At 37.7% G+C, this 12,103-nt stretch overlaps 1 protein-coding gene across 1 annotated transcript in view; it reads left to right on the plus strand.

Annotated features, from left to right (window-relative positions):
* LOC134377918 (histone H4) overlaps positions 1–12,103 on the plus strand; it is a 734,914-nt gene that overhangs the window by 157,826 nt on the left and 564,985 nt on the right. The window contains exon 3 of the mRNA XM_063096728.1: positions 4,516–4,529. Coding sequence (XP_062952798.1) covers positions 4,516–4,529 — 14 coding nt within the window. The remainder of the gene's footprint in view (positions 1–4,515; positions 4,530–12,103) is intronic.

A 12,103-nucleotide genomic window follows, 5' to 3' on the forward strand; every position in this document is an offset into this window, starting at 1 on the left:
GTTGTCCCCCCATGGCTCAATAAATCCCTTACTCCAATCACATGTGCCTCATATGGCAAAGCCGAAGGAGCCTAAGGCTTTGGTCAGGCGCTGGCTACCCAATTGTTCTCTGAACAATTGACAGAAGTTTGCGTATCACCTTTATCTGCATTTACTTATGACAGACGAAGTCCTACCTTTCTTTGTTTATTGTCCACAGTAAAGTGCTTTGGAATCTCACGTCTTGGATTTGCTTCAAAATATTAGTTGGTGTTGGAGAGTACAGAGGGAACATTGACAAAATATTGCTAATTATTTTCGGTGGTTGATGAGAACTTGAGGGTTCGTTGTGAAAAAGAGTAAGGTTAGGCCTGTGAACCAAACTGACTCCACTTTCCCTGCAGAGGACACTTTGTTACTTTTCCACTCCTCAGTCATGAGACCCCTCAGGGCAAATGATTACCCCATGGGCTGCCCTGACAAAATAGACTGAGATAAGAGAGAAAACAAATATTTACTGAGTTGCAAAACCCCTCCCCAAGGCTTGTTTACTATAATTGTAAAAGTTACAGATTAATTTTAAGACCCCTTTAGGAATTCCCACCTGTGCACAAAGCATCAAAGTGACTGCTACAATGACCCTCCTGGGGTGACAATGATGAACACCACTGCCTACTGAGCACGTGCTCATGACACAACCAGGAAGAACAGAACAGACCACCTGACCACCTCCAGTAACGCTGGCCTGCCACCCCTTAACTCCTTTCCCTATAAAAGACCCTGAACAACTCCCGGGGGGGGGGGGCGGGGGGGACTAGCTTTACTGTCGCTACCCACCCTTATGCATACGTCTCTCCTCTTTTAATAAAGCATTGTTTGCTTTAGTGCTGGGTACATTGTTCATTTCTATGACTTTGGAATCCGAGAGTCTAATTTAATCACTGGCAAAAATTGGAAAGCTTTGGGCACCGGAGAGGACTCTAGTCGCAAGAGGCAAGTGGCCACTGGGACTCTTTTGCTCCCTTGTCTCTGCTGCTGGTAGATCTCTCCTGGAGTCCCTGACCTAAATTCTGACAAGGCAATGCTTTATTCTCTTTACCTTTCCCTGATTTTCTGAGCACTCTTCTGTTTGGTTGGATTGTATCCACTTCTGGATAGGTGCACCCTGGAGGGCTCCTGGCTATGCTTTGTTTTTCTGATTTAAATCTAGTTGAAACTTTTCTTCTTTATGCTGAAAACAGTGGGGAGAACTTTTATCAATTACTGTTAATGGAATAGGTTGGCCCCGCCGATTAGGACTAGGCTAAACTTGACCCCACTGCTCCTCTTTTCTCTTTGTTTGTTTGCTTGGTTAGACATTCAGTTGAGTACCGGTAATCTGAATAAACCTTCCAATCCTTGCATCAGCTTTTGGACTTTCAGGTCATTTGTTTAAGGAGAGAGGGCAAGCTGAGCCTGACCTATCAGTAACAGTCGTACTGTTCTTTTCACTTCACATTGTATTAAAAGGCTTTTAAACTTTTTATTTGGAAATAATTTCAAATTTATGGAAAACTTGTAGCAATGAGAACAGTACAAAGACCACCTGTATACCTTTTATCAGGATTTACCTATTAACATTCTGTGTGTGTGTGTTTCCCCAGAACATTTAAAAGAAAGTTATATGTATCATGGTCCTTTGCTCTTAAATATTTAAGTGGATATATTACTGGCAACAGGCTCAGTTTACTCTCTCGCATTAAACAAATGACCTCAAAGTCCAAAAGTCTGTGCAAGGATTGGAAGCTTTATTCAGATAACTAGCATATGGGGGACGACCAGGCTAAAATCATTCCACCTTCTGATGTCTATTCTGGGGGTTTATAAAGGGGAAGAGGCAGGAAGGTGAGGTAAGCGTTTTGTCCTGCAGGCAAAGGGAGAGGCTGGTGACAGGATCAGCAGAGGGTCTGAGTCAGATGTGAGGGTCCCATGATGGACTGGATGCTTTGGAGACATGGAGTCTGCAGTTGATGGACTGGTCAGCTTCAAACCCTTGATGTTATTTTGGGGAGAGCGCAAAGACAATAACCTCAATCAAGCATCACTGGAGCATAAAAATATCTGACTCCTACCTCTGACCAATGTGAATGCAATTTTCCTTTAAGCAAGGAAATGAGTTAATAATCAACTAGGGTGCTTAGCCTTTCTCTTGGAATTACTTTTTTTGCAGTTGATTAGGAAAGGTAGGAAAAACAAGAAAATTTAGTTCAGTTCTTAAGTTTAGGTGTGTAACATCTAAAGTAAATCAACATAAGAGGGTGTGATAGGAGATAAACAGAAAAAAACTTTTGAGGAGGATCCTTTTGCGGCATGATTTCATCTCCAGGCAGTTTCAGCCATATGGTCAGTTTCTCAGTTCCTCTGCTAACCTCAAGGAATTGATGGTTAGCAGTTCCTAAGTTAATGGCTAACTGAAATTTTCTGCTTGGTCTTAGTTACCGCGAAGATGGCCGTGTTCTAGCTAGGGTCCCTTTCAGGTATTTCCTAAAAGTAAGAATATTCTCCTATATAACCACAGTATAATGATCAATTCAGCATATTTAACATTGATACAATGGTTTTTTAAAAAAGAAATCTCTCACCTGTATTCCAATTTTGTCTACTGGCCCAGTAATGTCCTTTATAGAATTTCCCCCCTCCAGCACAACACATAGTTTAGGATTAGATGTTGCCCATGTCCCTTTAGTTTCCTTTAACCTGGAACATTACCATAGCCTTTCTTTGAATTTATGCCCTTGATATTTTTGAAGAATTCAGTAACTGCTCACATTAAAAAAAAAAAAAAAATAGAACACTACTCGTTTGGGCTTTGTGTAATTTTCCCCCTCATACTTAGGTTCAGGTTATGCATCCCACACAGAATGCCATGGAAGTGATATTCCTCAGGAGCATCAAATCTGGAAACGTGCAACGTCCATTGCCCCTCATTACAGGGCTTAATTCTAATCATGCAGGCAAAGAGATATATGTGTACAGTTGCCCCTTGGTATCTGCAAGGGATTGGTTCCAGTGCCCTCGGCAGATATCAAAATCCGTAGATGCTCAAATCCCTTACATAAAATGGCATAGTATTTGCATATAAACTACCCACATCTTCATGTACACTTTAAATCATCTCTAGATTACTCATAATATGTAATACAATGTAAATGCCATATAAACAGTTATACTGTATTTTTATTTGTATTATTTTTATTGTTATATTGTTAGTTTTTATTCCCCCCCCCCATTTTGCATCCGTGGTTGGTTGAACTCGTGGATTCAGAGGATCGACTGTATGGTATGAAAGTTTCTTTAAAAGCTAAAAATAGAACTACCATATGATCCAGCAATCCCACTTCTGCATGGGATATAGGCAAAGAAATTGAAATCGATATGTCAGAGGGATGTCTGTACTCCCATATTTATTGCAGCAATATTCACAATAGCCAAGATACAGAATCAACCTAAGTGTCCATCAACAGATAAAAGGATAAAGAAAATGTGGTGTTTATACACAATGTAATACTATTTATTCTTAAAAAAGAAGGAAATTCTGTTATTTGCAACATGGATGAACCTGGAGGACATTATGCTAAGTGAAATAAGCCAGGTCCAGAAGGACAAATACCACATGATATCATTTATTTATGGAATCTAAAAAAATTTAACTCATAGAAACAAAGAGTAGAATGGTGGTTACCAAAGGCTGGAGGTGGGGTGGGGGGTGGAATGGGAAGTTATTAGTTAAAGTGTACAAAGTTTCAAATAGACAAGAGGAATAAGTTTTGAGATCTATTACATAGTAGGGTGACTACAGTCAAAGACATATCATATATTTCAAAATAACTAAAAGTACATTTCAAATGTCACACCATAAAAAATGATAGGTAAGAGAAGTGATGAATATGTTAATTAGCTTGATTTAATCATTACACACCCATATACATATGTCAAAATATCACATTGTATCCCATAAATGTAGACAGTTATAATTTTTAATTAAAAAATAATATTAAATTTACAAAAATTCTGTCTAGGTAGTTTGGCCACAAAGACTGTGCTCCTCACTAGTCACTATAAGGCCTTCCTGGAGTACAGGACAGTGGTAAAAGTATAGTATAGTTAAAATCTAGGCTGACACATAGCTTGCCTCACTTAGGCAAGTTTCTTAATCACTCTGTCCCTTTTACATAGGAATGAAGATAATAATAGGGAATAACTCATAGGAATATTAGGAGAATTAAGCATGTGAAGTCCTTGGATTAGTACCTATACACAGTGAGGAGACAATACCTATCAGCTGATAGTACTTCCCATAGCCCTTTTTCCAGACACCCAACACTTATGATGTCTCTACCTCTCTTCAGTGTAGAAAGTGTGATATAAAAAATTTTTTTCCCATGTACACCTTAGCAGCAGACATTTTCCTTAGTCAGGAATTCCTACTCTAGGGGTCCAATTGCTTCAGCTCTCCTTTGCTCATCAATAGCCAACACTTTGCTGATTAGTCTAAAGGATATCAGAAATGGGTTTTCAAAGGTATAATCAGTGGATGTTGGCAATGAGGTCACTGATAAAATTTATGGTATACAAAATGTGGATTGCCACAGTTCAACAAAATAGGTAACACGAGTCACAGATGTGAGCCACATATATAATATAAAGTTGTGTAGAAGCCACATTTAAAAAAGTAAAAACAAATAGACATTATTAGTAGAAAATAATATGTTAGAACTATAACATATTTTTGTAAGCCTTATGGAAACCATAACACAAAAACTTATGAGACATACTAAATATAAATAGTGAGAAATCAAAATACACTGCTAGAGAAAAGCACTCAACCACAAAGAAAGACAGTAAGATCAGAAAAAAGGAAAAGGGGGTCAACAAAACAACCAGAAAAAAAGTAACAGAATGACAGTAACAAGTCCCTGTGTATCAATAATAACTCTAAATGTAAATAGATTAAATGCCCCAATTAAAAGACACAAAATGGCTCAATAGATTATAAAACAAGAACCAACAGTATGCTGCCTACAAGAAACTCACTTCACCTATGAAGACACATACTGTCTGAAAGTGAAGGGATGGAAAAAGATATTTCATGCAAATGGAAACCAGAAAAGAGCAGCAGTAGCTATACTTATATCAGATAAAATAGACTTCAAGCCAAGGAAAGTAAAAAAAAAAGTAAGGAAGATCATTATATAATGATAAAGGGATCAATTCAACATGAGGATATAACAAATATAAGTGCAACCAACTCTGGAGCAACAAGTTATATAAAGCAATTGCTTGCTTTTGGACCTAATGGGAGAAATAAACTCCAACACAATAACCGTTGGGAACTTTAACACCCCACTTTCATCAAGGGGCAGATCATCCAGACAGAAAATTAACCAGGAAACATCAGAATTAATCTCTGCTCTAGGCTGATTGGACCTAAAGGACATATATAGAACATTTCATCCAACAGCTGCAGAATACACATTCTCAGCAGCACATGGAACATTCTTCAGTATAGACCATATGCTAGGTCACAAAATAAATCTCAACAAATTAAAAAAAATTGAAATTATATCAACTATCTTGTCCAACCACAAGGGAATAAAACTAGAAATCAACAGCAAAAGAAATAATAGATACCACACAATTCATGGAAATTAAAGAACATACTCCTAAACAATGAATGGGTCAAAGAAGAAATCAAAAAGTAAATTAAAAAATTCCTGGAGACAAATGAAAATGAAAATACAGTGTACCAGAACCTATGGCATATAGCAAAAGCAGTTCTAAGAGGGAAGTTTATAGCAATAAATGCCTACATAAAAAAGAAGAAAGACTTCAAATAAACAACCTAATATTTGCACCTCAAGGAGCTGGAAAAACAAGAACAAACCAAACCCCAAATCATTAGACGAAGGAGAGAAATAAAAAAGATCAGAGCAGAAATAAATGAATTAGAGATTTAAAAAACAAAACAAAAGATTAATGAAACAAAGGGTTGGTTTTTCAAAAAGATAAACAAAATTGATAAACCTTTAGCTAGACTAACAAAAAAAAAAGAGAAGACTCAAAATCAGAAAAGAAAAAGGAAACATTTACAACTGATACCACAGAAATACAAAGGATCATAAGAGACTACTATAAACAACTATATGCAAACAAACTGGAAAACCTAGAAGAAATAAGTAAATTCCTGGACACATACAACTTACCAAGGTTAAATCATGAAGAACTAGAAAACCTAAATAGATCAATAACAAGTAATGAGATTGAACTAATAATTAAAAGTCTCCCAACAAAGAAAACCTCAGGACCAGATGGCTCCACTGCCAAATTCTACCAAACATTTAAAGAACTAATACCAATTCTTCTCAAACTCTTCCAAAAAATTGAAGAGGAGGGAATACTTCCAAATTCATTCTATGAGTCCAATATTAACATCATACCAAAATTGGAAAAAGACACAGCAAAAAAACCCACTACAGACAAATATCTCTGATGAACACAGAAGTGAAGATCCTCAATGAAATACTAGCAAACAGAATCTAACACATTTGAAAGATCACTCACCATGATCAAGTGGGATTCATCCCAGGGATGCAAGAATGGCTCAACGAGTGGAAATCAATAAATGTGATACACCATATCAACAAAACAAAGGGAAAAAACAACATGATCATTTCAATAGATCCAGAAAAAGTATTTGATAAAATCCAATACCCCTGCATAATAAAAACACTCAACAAACTATGTATAGAAGGAATGTACCTCAACACAGTAAAGGCCACATACGGCAAACCCACAGCTAATGTCATACTGAATGGACAAAAATTGGAGGCTTTTCCTCTAAGATCTGTGATGGAGTTTGGATGTGTTGTCCCCTCCAAAACTCATGTGGAAATTTGATCCCCAATGTTGCAGTGCTGGAACCTGATTGAGTCCTGGGGTGGATCCCTCATGAATGGATTAATGTTCTCCTTGGGAGAGGGGGTATTAATGAGTGAAATCTTGCTCTATCGGTTCCCGTGGGAGCTGGTTGTTTAAAAAGACCCTGGCACCTTCCCGCTAGCTCTCTCTTGCTTCCTCTCGCCATGTGATCTCCTTGTACCTGCCAGCTGCCTGCCACTTTCTGCCACTAGTAGAAGCAGCCTGAGGCCCATGCCAGATGCAGCTGTCCCAGAAACATAAGCCAAATAAACCTCTGTTCTTTATCAATTACCCAGTCTCAGGTATTTCTGTTATAGCAACACAAAACGGACTAATACAGTCTGGAACAAGGACACCTACTTTCCCTACTCTTATTCAATGTAGTACTGGAAATTCTAACCAGTGCAGTAAGGCAAGAGAAAGCAATAAAGGGCATTTAGATCAGAAAAGAGGAAGTCAGACTATTCCTATGTGCAGAAGTCATGATCATATACACAGAAAACACTATAGATTCCATCCCAAAATTACTAGAACTAATAAACGAATTCAGGATAGTGGCAGGATATAAAATCAACACACAAAAATCAGTAGTCTTCCTATAAGCCAATAATGAAATAACTGAAGAAGAGATCAAGAAAGTAATCCCATTTACAATAGCTACCAAAAATGAAATACATAGTAGTAAATTTAATCAAGAAGGTGAAAGACATCTACAAAGAAAACTATAAAACACTGGTGAAAAAAACTGAAGAGGACACAAATAAACATAAAGATATCCCATATTCTTGGATTGGAAGAATTAACATCATCTAAATGTCCATATTCCCCAAAGCAATCTACACATTCACTGCAATCCCTACCAAAATACCAGTGACATTCTTCACAGTAAAAAATTTGTATGGAACCACAAAAGACCCCATATAGAAAAAGCAATCTTGAACAAAAAGAACAAAGTTGGAGGCATCACACTTCCTGACTTCAACATATAGAGTTGTAGTAACCAAAACAGCATGGTACTGGCATAAAAACAAACAAATAGACTAATGGATCAAAATAGAGATCCCAGTAATACACCCATGAACTTACAGCCATGTCATTTTCAACAAAGGTGCCAAGAATGTACAGTGAGGGAAGGACAGCCTCTTCAATAAATGAGACAACTGGATTTCCACATGCAGGAGATTGAAACTAGACCCCTGTCTCTCACCATACACAAAAACCAACTCAAAATGGATTGAAGACCTAGATTTAAGATCCGAAATTATGAAACTACTAGAAGAAAACATACAGGAATTGTTATGTGAAATGGGAATGGGCAGTGTTTTCTTGAGCAAGACTGCAAAGCAAAAATATACAAATGGGACTACATCAAACTGAAAAAGCTTCTGCACATCAAGGGACACTATCAGCAAGGTGAAATACCTACAGAATGGGAGAAAATGTCTGCAAACTAAACATCAGAAAAAGGGTTAATATCCTGAATATATAAGGAACTCAAACAACTCAACAAGAAAAACCCAAATAATCCAATTAAAAAATGGGCAAAGAACCTGAACAGACATTTCTCAAAAGAAGACATACAAATGGTTGATAAGCACATGAAAAAAAACTCAAAAGTCATTAATCATGAGGGCAATGCAAATTAATGCCACAATGAGATATCATCTTGCCCCAGTTAGAATGGCCATTATAAACAAGACAGAAAATAACAAATGCTGGTGAGGATGCGGAGAAAAGGGAACCCTCCTAAATTGTTGGTGGGAATGTAAATTGCTACAGCCATTGTGGAAAACAGTATGCAGGCTCATCAGAGAACTAAAAATAGATCTATCTTATGACCCAACTATCCCACTACTTGTTATATACCCAAAGGAAATGAAATCAATACATCAAAAAGACACCTGCACTCCCATGTTCATCACAATGCTATTCATAATAGCCAAGAGATGGAATCAACCTAATGGATGAATGGATAAAAAAAAAACCTGAGGGGTATATATACACAATGGAATACTATTCATTTATAAAAAGAAATGATATCCTATCATTTGCAGCAACATGCATGGAACTAGAAACTATTATGTTAAGTGAAGTCAGGAACAAAAAGACAAATAGCGCAAGATCTCACTCATATGTGGAATCTAAAAAAAAGAAAGAAAAAAGTGGTCCTCATAGAAGTAGAGAGTAGAATAATGGTTACCAGAGGCTAGGAGAAGAGAAGGATGGGGAGGAGAAGAGATGGTGGACTATTGGGTACAGAATGATGCTGTCTATCCTAAGTGAATCATTGTGCTGTATATACATGCATTGAAACAACACACTGTACCCCACAAATATGTACTAGTAAATGTTAAAATAAAAAAATTTAAAAAATACAAATAAGTGAATTGGTTTTAATATGCATTTTTTAATTCAATATATTCAAAATATTATCATTTCAACATTTAATCAATTTGAAGAAATTATTGAGATTCTCTTTTCTACAAACTGTGCAAAATCTGATGTGTATGTTACAAAATCAGTACAAAATCTGATGTGTGTGTTACATTCACATCACGTCTCAATTCAGTTTACCCACATTTTATGTGTGCTCAACAGCCACTATAGCTTAGATAGCGTAGATCTAAAATATTTTAGAGACACTTTTTACTCCTGTATCAACACAGCATAAGAACATATCAAGGTTTATAGTCTGCTTCTTTAAGACTGGCACCCCAGTTTCAACCTCCAAAGAGTCTGTGTCCAGCAATTATATTAGCAGTCTTTTTAAAAATTTTATATCTATCATAAGAGAACAGAATAACTCCCCTTGAAAATTGTGTCCACTTCAAGTGAAACTTTTATGCAAGATGTGACTGGATGCTCTGAAAGAAAGAGAGAGTGTTCAGTAGAATTTCATCAAATTTAAAGAACAGGTTAAAGAATAACCATAAGGGGCTGGTGGGTTAGCTCAAAAAGATGGTTATAGCAGAGTGTTGTAACACCAAAGTCATGGGTTTAGTTCCCAGTACTAGACAGCCACCAAAAAATACATAAATAAATGGATAAGTGAAGTAATATTTGTGCAAAAATATACCAGCTTCACTATTTTTTTTAAAGAGTAACTATAAATTGTTTGGTGCCTGTTTATGTCTGTCTACATGTCTGCATAGCTCTGTGTTTGTGCATGAGCACATGTGCCCAAGCATCTGCCCTGAACATACTGATTTCCTCACCAATAGTTTTAACTTGCTCCCACACCACTGCTCCAGAAATAGCCTTTCTTTACTAATTATTTGAGGACCTCAAGATACAGTCTAGGTTCAACTTCTGGACTCTCATTGTGAGAAATGGACTTGTCTACTCACCCAGGACAACGCATAAAAGCCAAATAGAAAGATAATAGAAGCGTATGCAGTCTTCATAGAGCAGTTGCAGACAGCCACAGAAGAAACTTCTTCCCACTCAAGAGATACTCAGGCGATCTTTCTTTGTCTCTGAACTCCAGGTCCATGGTCCAAATAGACACATTTTCCTGAATATCAAATGGATTAATGCCTCAGTTAAACAAGAAATATTTCTTAGTTTTCTGGAGCTCAATTTAATTTTAAGAGTATAGACACTATTCATACCATACTACATGGTTTAAGAAATTAAAATAGAAACTAAGGAAATTAAGGAAATTAAAATTGAAATTCTCCCAAGGCTGTCTTTATGTACAGCATGAAACTGTGAACTTGGCCCTTTAGGACTACAGGTTTTGTCAGATAAATCTTTGACTCTTCCTGAAAACCCTGGGATCAGCCTATATTCTAATGCATTGATTATCAACATTTCTGGGCTGGTAGGGTGGCTCAGTTGGTTACAGCATGGTGTGTGGATGCTGTAGGTCAAGGGTTTAGATCCCCATATCGGCTGCCACAAAAAACACAAAATTTTTGAGAGGCTGTTTAAGGTCCCCTCTGGCCCTAATTCCACACCCATGTGATCTTGTGGTCTTACTGATGCCCCAGGACCCATCGGCCTCCGCCTTCTCATTGCTCACCTCCAGCTCTCCTCCTTCCACTCCAGGAAAATCTTTCTAATTTCTCAAATGTCCCACTGTCCCCAAACCCCAGATCTTCCTAAAACTTACCTCTGTCATGTTCTTTCTCTGCCATCCCAGAGTCTTTAGGCTTTTGGAAATCAAATCCAGGAAAATGTTTAAAGGACAGTTGTTTCTTTTATTTTGTTACATCCCCTTCCTTAGGAAAGAAGCTCAGAACACCCCAGCTGATTGAAAGAGTAAAGGGCAAATAAAAGAATATCCCAAAAATGTACATGAAAATACATATTGGCTAATGTGTCAGTCTGCCCTGCTGACTGATGGTTAGAAAGATCATCATCGCAGGATTTGGGAGGGATATGGTTGGTTGAGCCCAGACAGGCAGAGGTGAACTTGGAGACTGGTAATCAGAGTGCTGTTTCCATGTGCTAGAGGTCCAGGCTTTGCAGTTCCCTGGAGGTATCTAATAATCCGTGCCTTAGAAAAGGAACAAGCAGTAGCCTAAGCCACTGGTGAAATCTCAAGTCAATCTGGGAATTCCTCAAAGATTCCCCGAGTCTTGCTCCTTAATCTTTCCTCTTTCCTGCTGCTTCGCCCAATGTTAACTATTTGGTTAACAACCACTGTTGACTACCACCTAGTTCAAACTCATATTTTTAATGTTTGCTGGTGTCTCCATAGTCTCCCACACATCTCCACATCTCCAGTCTATCTCCATTTGATTCCTCCCTCATATGACAGCCAGAGAAATCTAAAACCCAATTACAGACCTGTCTCCTTCCTGCTCAAAATCTTTCCATGGCTCTCTGTTGTATTTAGGACACTGTCCATACCGCACTACATGATTTATAAGCATATCCATGACCTGCCTCTGCTCATCCCCACCTATGCCTGACTCCTTGGAAATTGTCCCAGTAGATCCTGTTCCATCTTCTTTACCTACCTGTGCAAACGTTTTGTCTTTGGCCTTTAATGCCTTTCTCCACTTGTTGCCTAGAACACACATTGTCAGGCAGAACTCAAGTTCTAAGTCGTAGTCTTAGAAAAGACTCTTTCTGATCCCCATACCAGCCAGCCACAAAAAAAAAAAAAAAAAAAAAAAAAATCTTCCCTGCTCCCATTCCCTTGGCTCTTGTCACTTGT

The sequence above is a fragment of the Cynocephalus volans genome, chromosome 5 (assembly GCF_027409185.1).
Source record: "Cynocephalus volans isolate mCynVol1 chromosome 5, mCynVol1.pri, whole genome shotgun sequence".
Lineage (NCBI taxonomy): Eukaryota > Metazoa > Chordata > Mammalia > Dermoptera > Cynocephalidae > Cynocephalus > Cynocephalus volans.